At 39.1% G+C, this 22,024-nt stretch overlaps 1 protein-coding gene across 1 annotated transcript in view; it reads left to right on the forward strand.

Moving 5' to 3' along the window:
- Positions 1–22,024, forward strand: part of LOC113267549 (cytochrome b-c1 complex subunit 2, mitochondrial) — a 24,426-nt gene continuing 2,402 nt past the window's right edge. Inside the window, exons 1-12 of the mRNA XM_026515573.4 lie at positions 1–323; positions 3,149–3,232; positions 3,331–3,480; positions 3,737–3,801; positions 5,747–5,803; positions 6,047–6,171; positions 8,233–8,330; positions 10,775–10,832; positions 13,318–13,413; positions 13,733–13,932; positions 16,592–16,672; positions 18,812–18,888. Of these exons, the coding sequence (XP_026371358.1) occupies positions 291–323; positions 3,149–3,232; positions 3,331–3,480; positions 3,737–3,801; positions 5,747–5,803; positions 6,047–6,171; positions 8,233–8,330; positions 10,775–10,832; positions 13,318–13,413; positions 13,733–13,932; positions 16,592–16,672; positions 18,812–18,888 (1,124 nt within the window). The 5' untranslated portion in view covers positions 1–290. The remainder of the gene's footprint in view (positions 324–3,148; positions 3,233–3,330; positions 3,481–3,736; positions 3,802–5,746; positions 5,804–6,046; positions 6,172–8,232; positions 8,331–10,774; positions 10,833–13,317; positions 13,414–13,732; positions 13,933–16,591; positions 16,673–18,811; positions 18,889–22,024) is intronic.

The following is a 22,024-nucleotide window of genomic DNA, read 5'->3' on the forward strand; positions in this document are numbered from 1 at the left end:
ATTGCAGAGCGGATATCCGGGCCAGGACGAGAATCCCAAAAGCGGTAACATAAGTAATCTTCTGAGTATTTACTTAGAAAACTTTGCGTCCGCCTACACTGCGTCTTGGAGGAACTAGACTGGTCCAACCTCCTCCAGGGAGCAGTAGAGCGCGGTCCGCATAGAGAGTCCTCCTCACGTAGTAGGCGTGGGAAAGAGTGCGCGGGGGAAGCTGGGAAACTCCTCTTGTCGGCCACCATCTTGCTTTCCTTTAAGCCGGCAGTGACCGTGGATTAGAGCAAGCTTGAGCCATGAAGCTGCTAAGCAGAGCCGGGTCCCTCTCGGTGAGCACAGCCGGCGGGCATGGGGAAAGGTTGGGCAGCAGTTTGTGAGCAAGGTGGTGCGGACCGGAGGTGTTTGGTTTGGAGCTCCGGGGCCTTGGGCTTCTCTCTGCCCTTCAGCCGAACTCTGCGGGCCAAGTGATTTGCAAGCTGGGTGGGTCGGGCATTGGAGGCCCAGCTCGTGCTACGAGCGGAAGAGACCTAACGCCGGGAAACCTGAAGAGAAAAGGGAAAGGGCTTGAGAGCGGCGGTGAAGCCACTCGGTGGAGAGACCTCTGAAGGTCACTGCTGCACTTGGGTGCCCGAGGAGGAAATCGCGAGTCCTGGGGGGCAGGGGGCCGGCGTAGACCTAGCCCTCTACCCTCACCCTGTCAGCTCTGGCCTCTGCTTCTTAGTGTATCACGGAGCACCAGTTTCCCCAACGGTTAAGTGGGCTTATGAGTAAAATCTTAAGGAAGAAATGAGTTAATGCCTCTATAGTGCTTAGCACTGTTCTAGTACTTACTATGGTGCCCTGGCAGGATAACGTGTTTTTCTTGATGTCTTCTTAGAGAATTTTAGGAGGGGCTCTGACCCTCGGGAGCTGCTTAAGACTCCTCCTTCAAGCCCAGTCGAAACAGCTGTCACTTGGGAAAAACTCCTCAAATGTCAGTGTGCTACGACTAGGGAGTGGTGGTTATCAAGAGGGGAAGTGAGGAACACTTTTAAAAATATCGGCTGGGCCAGTTTTGACCCCAGGGGATAGTTGGCAATATCTGCATACATTTTTGGTTGTAACAACCTGTGGGGGAGTGCAACTGGCATCTAGAGTCCAGAGATGCTGCTAAATATCCTACAGTGCACAAGCACATCCTCCCCGCCCCCAAACAGAAAAATCACCTATCCCAAAATGCCAGTAGTGTCTGGGTTACTAGGTAACCAGTAACCTGCTAGACAGAGGTGCAGAAGAACAGGGAATGGAGTTTCCCTGTGCTTAATGTTTGAATAGATATACCGTGGGTTATACAAATGGCTGTAATTTAAATTATAGCCTAAATTACCCTTATTGGGGGCGCCTGGGTAGCGCAGTCGTTAAAGCGTCTGCCTTCGGCTCAGGGCGTGATCCCGGCGTACGGGAATCGAGTCCCACATCGGGCTCCTCCGCTATGAGCCTGCTTCTTCCTCTCCCACTCCCCCTGCTGTGTTCCCTCTCTCGCTGGCTGTCTCTCTGTCACATAAATAAATAAAATCTTAAAAAAAAAAAAAAATTACCCTTATTGGCACACGTAGACAAACCAGTGATTAACAACGCTGGAAGGAGCCTCGTTAGAGTAGCAAAAGACCCCCACACCTCCTCCATTGCATCCATCCCAACTTTCCAGTAGATAAAAGAACTCAAAGAGAACTAATGTGAACAAATCACAGTAAACTTGAAAGCAATTAATTTTCTAATTATATCACATTTTACAAAAGAATAAATTTATACATATTTTGTTATTAAAGTTATCTAGTAATTGTATGACAATTAGGGTAATTCTTTTTTTTTTTTTTTTAAGATTTTATTTATTTATTCGACAGAGATAGAGACAGCCAGCGAGAGAGGGAACACAGCAGGGGAGTGGGAGAGGAAGAAGCAGGCTCCCAGAGGAGAATCCTGATGTGGGGCTCGATCCCAGAACGCCGGGATCACGCCCTGAGCTGAAGGCAGATGCTTAACGACTGTGCCACCCAGGTGCCCCAATTAGGATAATTCTTGGCAGCTGATTTGAATGGGACAAATTATAGGCAGTACATAATCACAGTTCACTTTTTCTTGAGGTGAAAGCACCTAAATCTCCCTTGGCAATGAAACTATAGATAATTCATATTTGAACAACTATGCTCACATATCTTAAATTTTACTTTTTAGAAAATCAAAAGACAAAATCACAAGTAGGGTTAAGTATACCACACCCAGCAAAAGAAATTGGTGGTAAAACAAAGCTAATTGTAATTTATAGTTAAAAAGTACTAATAGCAAGTGAAAACTAGGAACCAACTCAGTACAGCACTGATGTTGAATATATAACAAACAGCCCTCCAGGGCTTCACAGAGTAAGGACGTTGCAGCCTCTGATGGGAGTCCTTAGGAAACTCCAGCATTTCATTTGATTTGGGGATAACATCTCTTCTAATAACCTCGTGAACCTTCGAATGAATTCTATAGCATTGTATATCATTTACCAAAAAAAACATTAAAGTTATGCATTTTGGATCCATTATCCAGCATTTAAGAGGACCCTTTTACCTTTCCAGTGGCTGCATGTAATGAACTGAGAGTCTGCTGCAGCTGAAGCTATTGTTAATCTCAGGATGATATAAATTTGTATTAGTCAAAGAAATAAAACCCTTGGTTGTGTGGTCTTACTGTAGTACCCAAGAGAGTGAAGATACTGTGCAAAATACTGGGGTCTTGGAGGAATTTTCCTTGGTATACGTTGTCTTTTTAAAGGTTACTAAAATGATTATGGAGATGAAGTCATTTCACTTGGAAAGTAGACTAAAATGAGACTCTGGGCGCATAAGGGAAATAGTAACCCTAACCGCCTAAAGCTTTAATAAGATAGTTAACAGGGAAAAGAAAATACAGTGGTTCTTTTTTACATCCAAAAAAAATGAACATGTAGGATTAGGTATTCCTTCAGGCTCTACAAATCACAAATAAAAAGAGATTTAAGAGTGTTTGGGAAATAATAAGTCAGCTAAATGAAGTTACTTTATCAATGAACACCTTCTATAGCTGGGGCACACCAGAATACAAGACACTTTTCTTGAGAGAAATGTGTGTAACCTGTCTTTTTTGTGTTTAGAGATTTTATTCCCTGAAAGTTGCTCCCAAAGTGAAAGCCACAGCCGCCCCTGCAGGAGTGCCTTCACATCCTCAGGACCTTGAGGTCAGTCCCACTGTGTTGCTCGCTGGAACCCATACACAGCCTTACTGTCTTTGGTAATATAAAAGCATTGATCACTTCTCACTTTATTTTAAATACAGTTTACCAGATTACCAAATGGCTTAGTGATCGCTTCTCTGGAAAACTATGCTCCTGCCTCAAGAATTGGTTTATTCATTAAAGCAGGCAGTAGATACGAGGACTCCAACAACTTAGGAACCTCTCATTTGCTTCGTCTTGCATCCAGTTTGGTAAGCACCTTTACCATCTCACTCTATTCAGGAACGTTATGATATCTTGATCTTACAGAAAGGAAAAACTATTGTGTGTTTTTGTCAAACTTCGTCTTATAATTCTTAAACTAAAAAAGGATCCACTGTTTAGGTACAGTTCTTTTTGAATCTAATGACAATTAGATTGTGATATAGTGTGATGCTTGCAAAGTTAGCATTAAAAAATTAACTTTTTTAATTAAGTTTAATTAATTAAGTTTTTTTCTTTTTCCAGACTACAAAAGGAGCTTCATCTTTCAAGATAACCCGTGGAATTGAAGCAGTTGGTGGTAAATTAAGGTTTGTTAAACATAAGTAACAGGAAATAAATAGTGAAAATACCAGAAAATACTCGATCATAAGGGAACTTTCTCCCTTATTAAGGCAATTAAGGATTCGTTAAACAGGCACAAGAAGGAGAAGGCTAATGATTTTAACTACATCAAAATGTGAAACATCTTTATTCCTTAAAGTGAAAATTCAAGTAATTGGCAGTAAATGTTTGCAACATACATAACATGGAGAGGGTTGTTTGGAAAAATAAAGAACCACAAGTTAGGAGAAGACAAGCAAATAGAAAATGAATGGACAAAGGATAGGAGCAGGTTATACCTAGAGGAAGAAGCCAGAAACACTGATCTTTACTTGTAATCGCAATGCGACGTCATTACCCATCAGTCTTATATATCATGTCAGCAGTGTTAAGGAAGAGGGAGAATCTTTTCTATGAGTAGTAGAATAATTTGATACAACTAGTTAGAAAAGAATCAAGGAAAATCTAGTAATATTGAAAAGGAGTATATCTTACAACCTAAGTTTTTAATCCACATGCACAAAGATATTGTTTATTTTTGTAAAGACTGGAAACAATCTAAATACCATTTTCAGGGAAATGGGATAGATAAAGTATGATCTAGTGATGTGATGAGAATAGTACATAGCAGTTAAAGGATGAACTAGATTATTCCAGTTCCAAGATTTTTTTTTTTAAGATTTTATGTATTTATTTGTCAGAGAGAGAGAGAGAGCGAGAGCAAAAGCAGGGGAGTTGCAGGCAGAGGGAGAAACAGGCTTCCGGCCAAGCGGGCAGCCCGACATGGGGCTCGATCCCGGGACCCTGAGATCATGACCTGTGCTAAAGGCAGACACTTAACCAACTGAGCCACACAGGTGCCCCTAGTTCCAAGAAACTTTTAAGGTATGAGGCATTTATAGTTGTGGTTTTTTTTTTAAGATTTTATTTATTTATTTGACAGAGAGAAAGACAGCCAGCGAGAGAGGGAACACAAGCAGGGGGAGTGGGAGAGGGAGAAGCAGGCTCCCAGCAGAGGAGCCTGATGTGGGGCTCGATCCTGGGACTCCGGGATCACGCCCTGAGCCGAAGGCAGACACTTAACGACTGAGCCACCCAGGTGCCCCTATAGTTTTTTTTAAAACAGTATTTAGTGTTTACAATTATGCTTGTCTCTAGAGTGGGAAGGAAGGAGTGAGGTTAGCCAGAGAAGGGTACAAGGAGATCTTCAGCTTTAATTGCCATTTTTTTTAAGTTGTGGTTAAATAATACATAAAATTTACTGCTTTAAGGGGCGCCTGGGTGGCACAGCGGTTAAGCGTCTGCCTTCGGCTCAGGGCGTGATCCCGGCATTATGGGATCGAGCCCCACATCAGGCTCCTCCGCTATGAACCTGCTTCTTCCTCTCCCACTCTCCCTGCTTGTGTTCCCTCTCTCGCTGGCTGTCTCTATCTCTGTCGAATAAATAAATAAAATCTTTAAAAAAAAAAAAAATTTACTGCTTTAAGTATACAGGTCTTTGGCGTAAAGTGGCATTAAGAAACCATCACTACCGTCCATCTCCACAATGTTTTTATGTTCCCCAACTGAAACTCTATAGCTATTGAACAGTAACTCCCTGGCTCTCTTCCTGCAGCCCCCTGCAGTAACCATTCTATGTTCTATGATTTTGACTTCTCTAGGTTTCTCCTGAAAGTGGAATCATGGTATTTGTTCTTCCAAGACTGACTTATTTCACTTAGCATAATGTCTTCAAGGTGCAGCCATGTGTAACATGTCAAGGTTGCCTTCCTTGAAAATAGTTTCTTAAATAGTTTATATTTTAGTTGATGAATATGTGTATTTTTATACTTCAAAATAATTTTTCCAAAGGAATTGGTTGATTTAACAAAGATGTAAGGAAAGCATATTCTTCTGATTCAGATAATTCATTGTAATTTCTTTCTGATGCAGTGTGACTTCAACCAGGGAAAACATGGCCTACACTGTGGAATGCCTACGGGACCATGTGTAAGTACCTGCATATGTTGAGGACACCTGCTTTTAAAGAAGCATTAGCTGCTCAGTTCTTGTTTTTTTTAATGTGGCATTAGGACCTCTGATGATTTTGGTTTTGGGTTCTTATTCACAAACTGTAGACTATTGTGCTTACCATAAGGCCTAAAACTTAATATTGAGAACATTACATTTATGTAGCGTGAACATTGGTTTTAAATTTTTGACTCGAAACTCTCATCTTGATGTCTTCTGTAGTGATATTGTAATGGAGTTCCTGCTCAATGTCACCACATCACCAGAATTTCGTCGTTGGGAAGTGGCTGCCCTTCACTCTCGGCTAAGGATTGACAAAGCTGTGGCTTTTCAGAACCCACAGGCTCGTAAGTACATTTTCAGATCCTGTTCAGTTGTTTCTAGGATACCGGGTTTTTGAGGGGCACCTGGGTGGTTGCGTCAGTTAAGCATCTGCCTTCAGCTCAGGTCATGATCCCAGGGTCCTGGGATGGAGCCCCACATCAGGATTCCTTCTTGGCGGGGAGCCTGCTTCTCCCTCTCTCTCTGCTGCTCCCCCTGCTTGTGCTCTCACTTCCTCTCTCTCTGTCAAATAAATAAAATCTTAAAAAAAAAAAAAAAGATACTGGGTTTTTGAGAAGATCAATTTGTAGAGGGAAGAAACTGCCATTGAAATTTTTCTCTGCTTGGGTTTAAAACTGCCTTTTCTGAAAATTTGTCTAGTTTCTTAACTATATTCTTATGTTTTTAAACATTCATATTGTTGATTATTTTTCGGCTTTGGTAGTATGTAAGTTAATTACAGAATCCCTGTTTCAGAATTTAGAATACAGTGTTTTTCAATAGTTTGCTTACACCAAACCCAGCAACAGTTTGTGGCTGCTGCTGGTATTACTGTTTAGCCACTTACCTTTACTGGATCTTTCCAAAGCAAGAAATTTAATTTTTTTAAAAATAACTTTTTTTGGTGTTCATATGTTGTGTTTATATAATGTTAAATATATAATCTTAACAAGTATGACTAGCAAAACAAATTAGTAAACGAGCACCACTGACTCTTAGAAATCCCACAACTTCCAGTAGCAGAAGTGTGCAGGTAGGCCACTCAGGTCTAAACAGGTGACTAGCTGCAGGGGCCCTACATGGGATGGGCCTCGCTCAGAACGCAAGCCTGTCAAGTGTCTGGAACGAAGTGAGACCTTGGTTTATGTTAGCTAATACTATTTCACAGTGATACTTTGTTTTACAAAGGAGTATGATCTTCCTTACTCTGGACCTCCACCAAAGAAATAGAAAATCGTAGAAAAGATGACTTACGTGTTAACAGTGGCTTCTTCTCTGCTGTTAGCAGCGAGGTTCCAGCCCTCATCCTTTCTGCCCGAATAGTTACTGCCATCTCCTGGCTGCTGTCTGCCGCCAAGGCTGCATCGTCAGTGCATTGACCACATTGCCGTTACAGCAGTCCTTCTGACACGAAAATCGTTTAAAGGCTTCTTACTATCTGTGGGATAAAGTTCAACCTCTTCAACTTAGCATATATATTAATTTTCACAGTCTGCCCCCCCACCTCCCTTTCCTCTTGCTCGACCTTCTTCCCCTCCCAGCTGCAATTCCCCTTTGAATCTGTGGTCATATTTTATGCCTTTGTTTTCTCTGCCTGAAATGCCACTCCCTAACCATACCTTGGTAAACACCTATCTATTCTGTAAGACTCATTCTAGATTTTACTGCTATTACTCCTTTCCAATTCCCACTGCCCTTGCCTTGCGCCCCTGCTGCTCTTTTGATCTAGCGCTGACATCACACCCATCATGCTTTATTTCACCGTTTTCCCTCTCAACATTTTGAGGTCCCGCATTATGTCTTAACTCATCTCTGTATTTCCAGCACCTAACCGTGCCTGCCATAGGGAGATTGCCCAAATAATGAGCAAAGGCTCTGACTGAAGCAGGGAAAGCAGGGACAGTGCCAGTGATCCAGTGAAGAGTATACTTTGACCCCCTGAAAGCTAGCAATAGGACTTAACACTGGCACTTTCATATATCTTCTTAACCGGACACTCCTCCTTACTTAGAGAACATAGGAGTAAAATTGAAGTAAATGACTTATCCAAGGTCACATGGTGTATTGGGGGCAGAACTATTAACTAGATTCAGACTTGGTAAAACCCAGGCCATTATACTTTCCAGATGATACCAGGTAGATTAGAGTTAGAGAAGTAGTCATGTGAGCCCTGGTATGTAGAAGCTGCTGCCATCTAATTTCTTTCTTTTCTCAGTACATTCTGACTGGCAGACTTTTAAATCTCAAGCCCTCATAACATTTCAATGCCATAAGGTGACCAAAATTGTATAGTTGCTTTCTAGATTCTAAAAACGTCGTCTGTCTTGAATTATGTTGCCACAAATGCTTCTTTACTTATTTTACAGATGTCCTTGAAAATTTGCATGCTGCAGCCTACCGAAATGCCTTGGCTAATTCCCTGTATTGTCCTGATTATAGGATTGGAAAAGTGACACCAGATGAGGTACTGATAAAACACATTACATTTTAAAATGTGCTTGTTTTCACATTAAATCGAACATCCATCTGCCATTTCAGGTTGTTTGTTAATTTTTCTTTTTATCTTCAAATTTTAAAAATTCACCTGCTGGGTTAATTTTTTTTTTCATCAGCTTGCCTTTTTAACTAAAATTCTATCTGAACAATTTTTATAGCTTTTAACTAAAAAAAGTTTTTACCACAAAGGGACATGTTCATTTCAGAAAATCCAGAAAATCATGACAAGCAAACAAGAAAGCATCTCACATACCTAAAGACACTGAATGTTTATGCCTGGGTATATTTTCTTCCAGACCTTTTTCTGTGTATATTTATCTATCTTTTTTAAACAGTATTTAAATGTTAAATTTCATCATCTTTTGACCAGAAGTCTTCCTTTAACTCCTCAGTATGCAGGTAGGAATGAACCCACATCAGCTCCCCATCCGTCATCAGCCTGCTCACTAGCTCCTTTGCCCCCTTCAGCACACTGGCCTTGCTTTGCTGGCAGCACAGATTGTCACCTGTCACAGCTGTATATATAACATAAAACTTCACTTCAACAATGTGAAACATTGAATGTCAAAGTGTATCTATTGCAAGTATAGGTACATGTATATAATCTTAATTTCCTATTCCTACCACCCTGCAAAAAAATTTTTATCAAAAGACATTAAAAGAAAAATTGGGAACTATCAATACTTGCAAAGTGTATATGACTTGGAAGTTAAGGTTTTATTCTCATTTCATTTCTGGTTAGCCACTAGAGAAAACTGAACCGTATATCCTATCTCTTTACTGTTTTATTTCCTGGTTAGAAAACTCTTCACTTACCTGTCAACGGTTTAATGCCTGCCATTTATATGGCACTTTTTAAAAATTATAAGTGATACCATCCAACCTAAACAGTGAACATTTTTCGTTAAGACTGGCCTCCAATGAGTTTTGAAATTTTCAGAAATCAAAATCACCCGTGTGAAGATACGTTATTGAGGTAGCGAAACATAGTATACATAGCAAAACATTTATCCACAAGGATGTCTAGTGTAGCATTGTTTATAATTGTGAAAAATTAGACACAAGTTAAATATCCAACTTTAAGGGACTAGTTAAGTAATTTATTAAGTATATGTGGAGTGGAATACTATTCAGCCATTCAAAAATATTGATATGGAAAAATTCCATAGCATATTGTCAAGTTAGAAAACGTAATTTGTGAATCGGATGTACCATAGGGTCTCAATTTTTAGAAATTAAAGTGTGTGTGTGTGTATGTATGTGTCCTGGACAAATAACCAAGATATTAACCATGGTTACCTCAAAGTTATTAGCATTTTTTAATGTGTCCTTAGTCTAAAGGAGATTCTAAAGAAATTGGTGCTAGAATACCTTGAGCGATGGCAGCATTCAGTAGGAAGAAAAAAAAGGATGTGACTCCACGATGACTCCAGAGATGGAGGCACCATTCACTTCAGGGCACAAATTCTGATAACTTGATTCAGTCACATTACCTTAGCCTAATGATTCTCAACGTTATGACCCATTCCCAAGGAACCATTTTTAGCCAATTTTTTCTACTCTGACTCAAAATGAATTTTTAATGTCGGAGATACACTGTCTATGTATGTACATGTATATATATTTGTGTTTTATACATAAAAGGAGTAAAATGTTTTTCTTGCCCCCGAGAGCCAATTTTCACTCCCTTGGGAACAGCAGTGCTCCTGTTGAGAATAGGTTTTAGCCCTACTATAGAATGTTAATAGTACTTTCTTGCTATCTGTATAAAGACGAAAGAAATCTGATGCACATATGCTAAAATCACATTATAATAAAAATCATAAGCTTAGTCTCATTTTTTTTTCACATTCAGGCCAGTGTATACTCTAATTTTTTTCAGGCCATTTTTTAATTCCTTTTTTTCAGTACAGCTTTATTGAGATATAATTCACATGTCATACAGTTCACCTACTTTAAGTATACAATTCAGGCACCTGGGTGGCTCAGTTGGTTAAGTGTCCAACTCTTGGTTTCAGCTCAGGTCATGGTCTCACAGTCGTAAGATCAAGCCCCATGTTGGGCTCCACACTGGGCATGGAGCCTGCTTGAGATTCTCTCCCTCCCTCCCCCAACTCATGGCCATGCTCGCTCTCTCTCTCTCTCTAAAATAAATAAATAAAATCTTAAAATAAGGCACGCAATTCAGTGTTTTCACTATATCCACAGTCATGTAACCATTACCACATTAAGTTCTAGTTCTTTTAATCAATAGTTTAAAAATAAAAGCAGTGTAATTCGGCACTAGTTTATAGTTCACTATGGCAGCTTTTAAGCCTGAGTATTTATTTTCTGTTGACCTGCAGTTTTAATTTTTTATGGCTTTTTGTGTTTATACCAATATAACCTCGTAAATGTTCTCAACTTCCTCAGTTGCATTACTTTGTTCAGAACCATTTCACAAGTGCAAGAATGGCTTTGATTGGACTTGGTAAGTTGGGAATTGCTTGCATGTCAGTCTGTTTTTTTTAAGAGTAGTGTTTTTAAGCTGTAATTATGTGAGCACAGGATTGAACCAAATTTGATAACTCAGTCCTCTGTTGATGTCAGACAGGCATTGTGTGATAGGATTTTAATTGGTAGGTTGTTTTGTTTTAGTAAGCAGATTCCAACATTTATGTAAACTACTGACTTTGAGTTTATTACAGTATTTGAAAAGTCTGTGATAAAGGACAAATTTCTCTAAGCAAAGAGCTTTTACAAGTTTTTTGTTTTTGTTTTAAAGAAGTATAATTTAAATGAAAATAGGCAAATGGCGTGAACAAACAATTCATGGGGAAAATTGTGTGCATATGTGTGTGTAGCCAATTATTGTAAAGATAGCCTTGCCTAATAGTTAAAATTTTAACCCATGAGATTGGCAAAAATTAAAAGATTGACACTGCCTAGTATTAACCAGGGTATGGAGAAATTAAGCACTCTCAAAAATTGTTGGTGGGAAGATAAACTGGTACATTTTTGGAGGTCTGTTTAAATATATTAAAATTTTAAATATTGATATATTTAGACCCAGTGGTTTTGTTTTTAAGGATTTATCATACAGAAACAGTTGGTCAAGTTTACTAAATGGTTGCACAAAGATGCTATTTGCAGTATTATTTTTTGGTTCATTTGTTTTGTGAATAACAGCATAATTGAGGTCTAATTCAAATACCATAAAATTCACCTTTTTGAAGTATACAGTTCCATGAGTTTTATTATATTCAGAGGGTGCTATAACTGTTACCACTATCTAATTTTAGAATATTTTCATCATCCCCGCAAAACCCCTGTGTTCTTTATGGTCCCTCCTTATCCCACCTCCTCCTCGCCTCTGACAACCACTGATCTACTTCCTGTCTCTGTAGAGTTGACTCTGGACATTTCATATAAATGGAATTCTACAAGATGTGGGCTTTTATAGCTGACTTCTTTCACTTGACATAATGTTTTCAGTCCATCCATATTGTAGCATGTGCCAATGTTCCATTCCTTTTTCTGGGTAAAATACTCCATTACCACTTTCTGTTCATCCATTCGTCACTGGGCATTTGAGTTGTTTTCAACTTTTGGCTATTGTAAGTATAAACATTCATGTATAAGTTTTAGTTAAAACCACATGTTTTTCATTCTTCGGGGTATGTTTTTAGAAGTAAAATTGCCAGAACCTGTGGTAACTGTGGAACCATTTGTGGAACTGCCAAACTGTTTTCCGAGGCAGTTGAACCGTTTGACATCCCCACCAACAGTGCACAAGGGTTCCAATGTTTCCACTTCCTCACCAGCACTTACTATTATTTGTCTTTTCGGTGATGGCCATCCTGGTGTCTATGAAGTGGTATCTCATTCCATTTGTGTCTCCCTAATAACTAATAACATTGAATATCTTTTGTGCTTTTTGGGCATTTGTATATCTTCTTTGGAGAAATGTCTATTCAAGACCTTTTCCCATTTTTGAATTGGATTTTTTTTAATTTTTGAGTTGTAGGAGTTTTTTATATATTTTGCCTACTAAATCCTTATCAGATACATCATTTGCAAACATTTTTTCCCATTCTGTGGGTCCCTTTGATGTGTATATACATACAGCGGAATATTACTCAGCCATCAAAAAGAATGAAATCTTGCCATTTGCTGGGTGGAACTAGGGGGTGTTAGGCTAAGTGAAATAAGTCGGTCAGAGAAAGACAATCACCAAATGATTTCACTCATAGGTGGAATTTAAGAAACAAAACATGAACATAGGGAAAGGGGAGGAAAACTAAAATAAGACGAAATCAAAGAGGGAGACAAACCATAAGAGACTGTTAAACTGTAGGAAACAAACTGAGGGCTGCTGGAGGGGAGGTGGTGAGAAGATGGGTACCTGGGTGATGTCATTAAGGTGGGCGCGTGATGTAATGAACACTGGGTGTTATATGCAACCGATGAATCACTAAACTCTACCTCTGAAACTAATAATATACTGTGTTAATTGATTTTAAATTTTTAAAAAAATGTTCTTTGATGCACAGTGCAATATTGTTTTAATAGCCAATGATTGGAAATATGCTAATGTCCACCAAGAAGAGACTGATTAAATAAATGATAGTATATCCATATAATGGAATTCTTTATAGCCATTAAATGTTTGCTCTAGACCACTCACTTAGATATAAATTACAAAGGCAAGTTAGAAACAGTATGAATAGAATAACACCATTTTAAAAATAAAAGAAAATGAGGATAATATTAATACAAGAATAGAAAAAAGTTCTAGATGAATATGTATTAGTAAACTATAAGTGGAACTTCTGGGAGAGTAGCATTGTGGGGGAGACTCTTGTTTTCTCTACTATTTATTTCTGTGATAATTTGTATAATGTATTATTTTTAAAATAGTAGATGTTTTACAATTGTATTTTAAAGCTAGCTTGATTTTGTTTCTGTTGAAATAGGTGTGAGTCACCCTGTTCTAAAGCAGGTTGCAGAACAGTTTCTCAACATGCGGGGTGGGCTTGGTTTACCTGGTGCAAAGGCCAAATACCGTGGAGGTAAGCATTTTGTTGTCAGGGCTGATTTATCAGAAGGACGTTCCTCATCAGAAATAACGTATTGGAGCGGGATAGGCCTGATTACTTAACCACCAAATAGACTCAGTGTGGAAGGAAGAGGTTAGATTGCTTGGGCGTTGTGTATTAAACATGTTTTTTGTGTGTGTGTTGTGGGGATAGGAGGATGGTATGCGGAGACACTAGGCCACAGAAAACCTTAATCTTAGTGGGTTAATACTGTGTTGTAGAGAATACGGAAGAATAAAGCCAGTGGTGACCAAGCCCCTTTATTCCTCGCTCTCTCCTTACATGGCACCAGGTGAAATCCGAGAGCAGAATGGAGACAGTCTCGTTCATGCTGCTCTTGTAGCTGAAAGTGCTGGCACAGGAAGTACGGAAGCAAATGCATTTAGTGTTCTCCAGTATGTCCTTGGTGCTGGGCCATATGTCAAGAGGGGCAGCAATCCCACCAGCTCTCTGTACCAGGCTGTTGCCAAGGGAGTTCACCAGCCATTTGATGTGAGTCTGAATAGTCAACATCTCTCCTTTTGTTTGTAAAGGCTCAGTGTGTATGATGTCGTCCTTAAAATTTAAGGTGAACACCAAGAAAATCTTCATAAAATTAAAGAGATAGCCAGGCTTAAGTTTAGTTCCTTAGGGTCTAATCAAAAACTTCCTGTCTTTTCAGTTATTCTAATATAGAAAGAGTGGAATGCTTAGAAAATCAGAAATTCATCCCTCAGTGACCTTTAGAATAAAGCTCTAGATATTAAACCTTTTCCTAGATTCTAATTAGTCCTTTTTTCTAGATTTTCTTCTGTCTCTTGTGTTCTTGTGGCTACTTCGTGAATTTCACTGCTCTTCGTGTTTTCCAACCAAATGTACAGCATGTACACCGAGAAACTTTACACACCCATCCCTCCAGTTTGAGATTAAGTTAAAAAAGAAAAATGAGGGGCTCCTGGGTGGCTCAGTCGGTTAAGCGTCTGTGTTTGGCTCAGGTCATGATAACCAGAGTCCTGGTATCAAGTCCCGCATCAGGTTCCCTGCTCAGCGGGGAGTCTGCTTCTCCCTCTCCCTCTACCAGTTCCCCTGCTTGTGCTCTTTCTCTCACTCTCTCTAATAAATAAATAAAATCTTTAAAAAGAAAAAATTAATGACATTTAATTATAACAAAAAGCTATGTTACTCTAGAACACACTTTTTGTGACGGTGAGGAAGGTGCTAAAGCTTTCAAAATAATGATATTCAAATCAAAAGAATATAAAATGTTGGCAAACAAACTGTTTTAATGAATGACCATTGTCTGCCCAGTGTAATACCCCCATGACCTTCAATGATAAGCCTTTAAAAGGCAACAACTGTACTAAATTACAGTATTAAATATTGTTCATGATTTTACAACAGTACATGGCACAAGTAGGTAGTCTTTGGCCATTTGACACTTAAGAGTGGAATTAAAATCAACCTCTCTTTTCATTCCTCTGTTTAATACCGTCAATCCAAATGAACAAACCTTTTTAGAATCTCTGCAAGTAGGAGAGAGTTTTGTTGGTGCCCAAGTTAGGACAGCTGCCCAGGAAACATGCTCTTCACAGGGAAGAAAGTGCTCTGGAGGATGAACAGTTTTTACAGGATTATATACTTTTTACATCTTGTAAAAGCTCAGAAGATTATAGATTAGCATATGGGCAGGAATCACAAGTTTTATTGTAAAGGAACGCAGGGAGTAGGAGCACTGATCAGTATCTTAAGGACAACGTGGTTTTCCTGTAGGCTACTCATTCACAAAGCAGATGTACAGTGTATGTGTGGCGGGCCAGAAATCAGGCTTTTGGTTTGAGGAAAGTTCATTATATATGAGTCATGTTGACTTAGAAATCTAAAATGGTTCTCCTGTATCTCAGGTCTTTAGAGAGTTTTTCTCTCTTACATGATAGTTTTCAAACTTTTTTTTTTTTTTTTTTTAAGCAGAGGAACCTTTTTTATCCCATACAGTTTCCCAGCTGCAATGTTGAGCACAAAAATTTTCACTTTTAAAGAAATTTTTGAATGTCTACTTGACATTGAAAGCCTTGGAATCTTCTGTACAGAACCTTGGAGTTCCCTGGAGCACAGTTTGAAAACCATTATCTTAAATTAGTCCTAAATTAAATTTAGCTGCTGCTTTTTAAATTCCCTCTATATTTCTTCTCTCCTGGTTCATGGTCTGCTCTGTTTTCTTCATGCTACTCTTTACCATTGATTGTTAATGATGCTTTTGGGTGGCTGGAGTTTAATTCTAACCCAGGGTAATATAATTTAACAGAAATTCCTACTTTACCATTTGGCCAGAAATTTGAGGTATGAATAGAATAGTCTCAAAATTGTAATTAAACTTCAAATCATTAAAGAACATTTTTTTCTTATGCTTTATATGGGCCAAGCCAGTGGTTCTCAAATTTTAACATGCATAAGAATCACCTGGAATTATTTTTTTAAATGCAGCTTTCCAGATTGCCTCTACAGGGATCTGAGTGAGTAAATCTGTTACTGGAACTTGAAAGTCTGTATTTTTAATAACAGCTCAAGTGATCCTTATGTAAATCGTCCACACAAACACTGGGAAACACGACACCGAGCTTTCATGTTCACCGTGGGGAGCTTAACATTCTGCTCAGACTGCAGACAGCAATACCTGTGTTATCCTGAGGCTGAGCTTGTGGCTACCTTGGGTATCTGAATAACGTCCACTAAGCAGACATTCTCCCTCAACCCTTTGACTTTAGTCTGTAGGAGAAGCGTAAGTGAATTGGCAAAAAAAGAAGTCACCAGCACTGGCAGAGGGGAGACAGCAGGTTTGTCTAATGCCGAAGCCCACAGTCTGTACCACTCAGCCATACTGCAGCTATGATAATACTGTTCACGAGTTAATGTTTACATTAACCTTTAAATCAAAGAAGGTTAGAAAATACCCAGCAAAAAGTAAAGTGAGCAGTCTGTTTTAGAAAGATGTAAGTGAAAAAAGTTAAGTAACCTGTATCTGAAACACTTCAGTCCTTGACAGAACTGGTTACGTGGAATAGTAATTCATCCCTTTTGCTTGTACCGTGAGGGTCCCAAGTTTTTGTCAATTTGGGAAACGGTGCCCTGTTTTCCCTGGTAAAATGACCTACAGTAAAATTTAATTACATTTCAGGTTTCAGCTTTTAACGCCAGTTACTCGGATTCTGGACTCTTTGGGATTTACACCATCTCACAGGCTGCTGCAGCTGGAGAGGTAAGTTTCAAGCTCACCAACTCTCACAAGTGTTTTTCCTCCATTAACATGTTTTTAGTAAAAAATAGGGAACATTTGAAGGCCATGACTCATCAGAGCTCTGTATAGCGTGATATCATTACAATGTCTGCTGTGCAGGGAACTTAAAAATGTATACTCGTGTTTCCAGGAAAGAGGGAAGAGGTGTCTCGTTGGTATTTTGGTTCTGTTTGCACAGGTGGCATTGAGTGTCTCTCTGGGACATCTAAATTGAGAACTCAGGTGACGTCATGGCCAACATGTATCTTTCAGAGTCCTCAGCATAGAGATTGTGTTGAAGTTAGGGTTGTGTGGGAAAGACTGCAGGAGGAGAAAACCGAAGCTCGAGTTCGGGGGAGTGCTGCCAAGTGACTAAGGAAAATGGCCCAGAAAACAAGAAGAGAAACTGGTATTTTTAAGAGGCCAGGAAAGAGAATGGTTAACACCATTTCGATCCATTACAGCAAACCAGGATATCACTGGTATATTACCAGTTTTCACCAGAGTGTTGGAAGTGAGCTAAAATTTATATTGTTAAGGAATGAATAAGAAGAAAGAAATATGAGGTTGGCATAGGCTGGTGGAGCTCAGACTTGCAGGGGAGGTGGGTGGTAGTTTTAGGAGAGTTTATATTGAGAGATTAAGTTGGGAGAGAATTCATAGTAAAGGGAAAGAAAATTGGAGCAGATATAGGAGATAGGAAATTATAAATGGATCAGGCTGAAAAATCATGAGCAGGTGGGATGCAGAGTAAAGTGGACATGTTAGCCTGGGATACAAAGGCTGCTGTGGGAAAGATGCAGAAGTACATCCCCAGTAAGGGAGGAGGTGGTCACGTCTTCAGAGTAAAAGAGGGTAGGAGAGTTGAAAGAAAATAATGAGATTTGGGACAAATGAATGGCTAGATATACACAGAATGGGCATGGACAGCCATGTCGGTGTCTCCTGGAGGTGAGAGACCACAAATTCATACGACAGTCACATACAACACTTAACTACACATTGTCACGTATTACAGTCACTTCATAGTTTTTCTCCAGTGGTATTTCTAACAGAGAAATGGAAGGGGCAGGTCATAGGGTCAATCCAAGGTTGGAAGCCTGCAAAGTGGGCAGGTCAGAAGTATGGGCAGATGGTAAGCAAGTGGGGCACACTGACGAGAGTGACTGAAGGAGTGATTCGTGGATCTTGGCCAGACAGAGAAATAAAGCCAAGGGACTTGATAGATTGAAAGTAGGCAAATCAAGAAACTAAAGATCTTGATCAAGTGGAACAAGGATAGTGTGATTAAAGACGTAGGCCGGGGGTCTTGGAATTGAAGATTTCACAGGGCAAATTTAGGTTATGTCCAAGTCGGGTGTGGCTGTGGAAATGGGTAGCTAAAATGCAGGGGAAATGAAGGTCCTAGAATTTAGGTGATTCGTGGTAGGTCAGTGACCCAGGATGGTGCCAAAGTTGGGATGGAGAAAATCATGGACCAGGTTTATGAACTTACTTATTGAACAAATTTTGCCAAACACCCACCCACATTCCTGGAACTTGACTCCGACATCCCAGGCATGGACAAGCTTTACAAATGAGCTGTGTGTGAATTACTGCTTTTTTCGTAGTGAATAGTAAGGGATAGCAGTATTAATTGCATGACGCTTTGAGAGTCTGGGAAATTTTAGAGATATTTATTCTTTATAGGCAATTAGAAATCCTTGTGTTTGCTTTTCCTGAACCATCCTGGTATTCTCTGTGCTCTGCCACTTTTCTAAAAAGCTTGGCTACAGGCAACCCTCTTGGGTCCCCACCCCCTTCAGGAGCTTTGTACTATCACTCAGTAATAAACTTTGCTGTTGCTGGATAACCTTGCTTTGCTGCCCACATAAATAAGTAAATAGATTAGATAGATTGATAGATAGCTTGGCTACTTGGATACTGCAGATTGTACAAACAGCTGCTTTATGAACACTGGAAGAATAAGGAACACATAGTGGCAAGAATTCCAAATGGACACTGTGCTCGTTCTCTGGAACCAAACTTCCATCTTGTGCGTCCTCAGCAGAGGAGCATTTGATTGCTTCAGGAGACTCTGGCACTGATCAGAAATGACCAGTTTTCTCTTGTCTATCCTAGGTCATCAAGGCTGCCTATAACCAAGTAAAAACGATTGCTCAAGGAAACCTGTCCAATGCAGATGTCCAAGCTGCCAAGTAAGTTGCAGTATTAAGTGTGTGTTTTGTGTTTCAACTATTTGAAAGTTGTATTTTTTGTTGTAACACACACCCAAAAGGATTGAACGGTACAGAAAAGTATTTAAAAGGAAAGGGAAACACACCCACATCCTACCACCTAGAGATATAATTGTTAATATTTTGCTTATTTTCTTGACTATTTTATGCATTTTAAACATAATTATTAACTATTATTATATATACTTATATCATATTTAATAGCATGTTTATTGTAGAAATGTGAAAATAACACAAAAGAGTCGAAAACAATCTCTCATTCCTTACCAATGATTCCTCTTTTTTCTTAACATTATAATGATGTTTCCATTTATTCAGATTACTAAAAATGTCTTATAAACAGTATTAACTGGTGTATCAAAATATACTTGTTAGACATTTCCTACAGTTGGAAATTATAAACTATAAAAGGTATCTTTGGTCTTAAAACATCTTTGTATTTCATATTACCTTCTTGGTATAGATTCCCAACTAAGTCAAGAGTTATAATAAATATTATTACAAAAGTCTGTTCAAGTATATGTGAGTGTTTATATTTTTGTTTTTATATTTCAAAGTCCCAAGTAAAAAGGTTGTACCAGTTTATAACCACACCACCAGTATGTGAGAATGCCTCTTGTGCCATAACCATTGGCAATATCTTTTTTTTTTTTTTTTTTTTTTAACCTCTTTACTGATAGACCAAAAAAAGATATACACTAGTCCCGCCCTTATCCATGGTTTTGCTTTCCATGGTTACCTGCGGTCAACTGTGGTCTGAAAGCAGATGATTCTCCTCCTGACTTACTGTCAGAAGGTCATTAGCAGCCGAACACTATGTCACAACACAGCTCCATCACTCACCTCACTTCATCTCCTCACGTAGGCATTTTGATCATCTCACATCATCACAAGAAAGGTGAGTATAGGATAGTAAGTTATTTTTAAATGAGAGAGATAGACCATATTCGCATAACTTTTATTATAGCATATTGTTAAAATTGTTCTGTTTTTTTAGTAGTTGTTAATCTCTCACTGTGCCGAATTTATAAATTAATTATGGGTATGTATGTTAGGAAAAACACAGTATGTATTTGGTACTAACCATGGCTTCAGGCATCCACTGGGGGTCTTGGAAGGTATCCCCTGCGGATAAAGGGGGACCAGTGTATCTGATTAAAAGATTGAAATACCTGTCTGCTATTTGATTTTTAAATTCCCACTGTTTTCACTGGGAGTGCCAGCACCACCTCTCACTCAGTTAGTTTGGAGAGTCTCTCTAACAAAAGAGACATACTTTGGACCGAGCTGGAAATCAGCTTGCATTTTCATACAGCAGTTTAAAACACTTAAATTTGGGGCGCCTGGGTGGCACAGTGGTTAAGCGTCTGCCTTCGGCTCAGGGCGTGATCCCGGCGTTCTGGGATCGAGCCCCACATCAGGCTCCTCTGCTGGGAGCCTGCTTCTTCCTCTCCCACTCCCCCTGCTTGTGTTCCCTCTCTCGCTGGCTGTCTCTATCTCTGTCGAATAAATAAATAAAATCTTTAAAAAAAAAAAACAAACACTTAAATTTGACTCCATCTATTTAGTACAATTCAAAATGTGAATGTGAAACTCACACTGTCTTCATGATTGTTTAGTATTGCCCACAAAGGAAGATGACAGGGCAAATTACGACCCAGGAGGGAAAAACTTCCCCGACGTTTCAGATTGTTCTCATTAGCATTATTACTTCTGTTTCACTGAACACACTAAAAATTGCATCTCTTAATAAGTACAGTACCGTTTATTAACTATTATGTACATGGAACCAAGGATTGGTTAATAGGATGCAGTTCTACATGATTGCACCACAAACAAAACATGATGAGAATAAATTGAAACGCTGGCTTTTACTTAAGAAAAATCGGTTTCAAATCTAATTTATTTAAGAAAATATATTTCCTTAAGCGTAGCACAGTTTTTATAAGGTACGGCAATATGTAGAAAGTGGAATTTCGGTTATTAATATCAAGATATGTTTGTTTTCTGCCATTTTGATGGAGTTGATACTTTTTCTTGTAAGGTTCTTATTAGTCTTCCTGTAGTGAAAGAAAGAAAGTAAGGTGTCATTGCTAAAGGGACAAACTAATAATCTCTTGGTAAAGTTTATTGTAGGTGAGAAAATTTTTTTAAGTTTTTATTTAAATTCCAGTTAGTTAACATACAGCGTAATATTAGTTTCAGGAGTACAATATAGTGATTCAACACTTCCATACATCACCCAGTACTCATCATGGCAAATGCACTCCTTATTCCCCATCACCTATTTCACCCACCTCCCCTCTGGGAACCATCAGTTTGTGGCCTAGAATGAAGAGGTAGGATCTTTGGGGCGCCTGGGTGGCTCAGTCAGTTAAGCATCCAACTCTTGGTTTCTCCGGTCATGATCTCAGGGTCATGAGATCAAACCCCGTGTTGGGGCCTGCTTGAGATTCTCTCTCTCCTTCTCCCCCCTCCCCGCCCTTCCCTCTCTTGGGGGAAAAAAAGGGAGGTAAAATCTTTTTTTAATTAAGCTGAGAGTGTGGTGAAATTGCTGCATTAAATTGTGATTATGTGTAAATGGTAGTCTTGCTACAGAGTGCCAAACGAGGATAGTTTATTTGAGAGTTAAATTACTCAAGAGCCTTATTGAACACCAGTTTCTTTCTGAGAGAATTATGAATTGGATTTTTATTTCAGATTCATATTTAAGCTGGAAAGACTGTAAGACCTCTACTGTCCTTCCATGTCCCACCCTCATTGAGACAAATCTCAGTGTAGAAATGGGCCGGGGGGATGGGGGTGCATGTAGAGAATCAGCTAAGTGGACAGTGCCTTAAGACCCCACAGAGGTGTTCTGCCTTAATAGAAATGCCTAAAATCATCACCAGAAAATCTGTATTAGGAGGCAAGAGTTACTTTACTAATCAAAACTTCACATTAAAATAGTCTAAGGTTCTAGTCTAAAATGAAAAGGCAGTCTGTTGGGTTTCTGATATCTCATATTGACAGCTTTCTAAATAATCTTTCTAAATCATAACATAATTGATGAACTGAAGACAGAATGGAGGCCTTTAGCCCTGTAAGATTTCAAAGC

The sequence above is a fragment of the Ursus arctos genome, unplaced genomic scaffold (assembly GCF_023065955.2).
Source record: "Ursus arctos isolate Adak ecotype North America unplaced genomic scaffold, UrsArc2.0 scaffold_2, whole genome shotgun sequence".
NCBI classification, from domain to species: Eukaryota; Metazoa; Chordata; class Mammalia; order Carnivora; family Ursidae; genus Ursus; species Ursus arctos.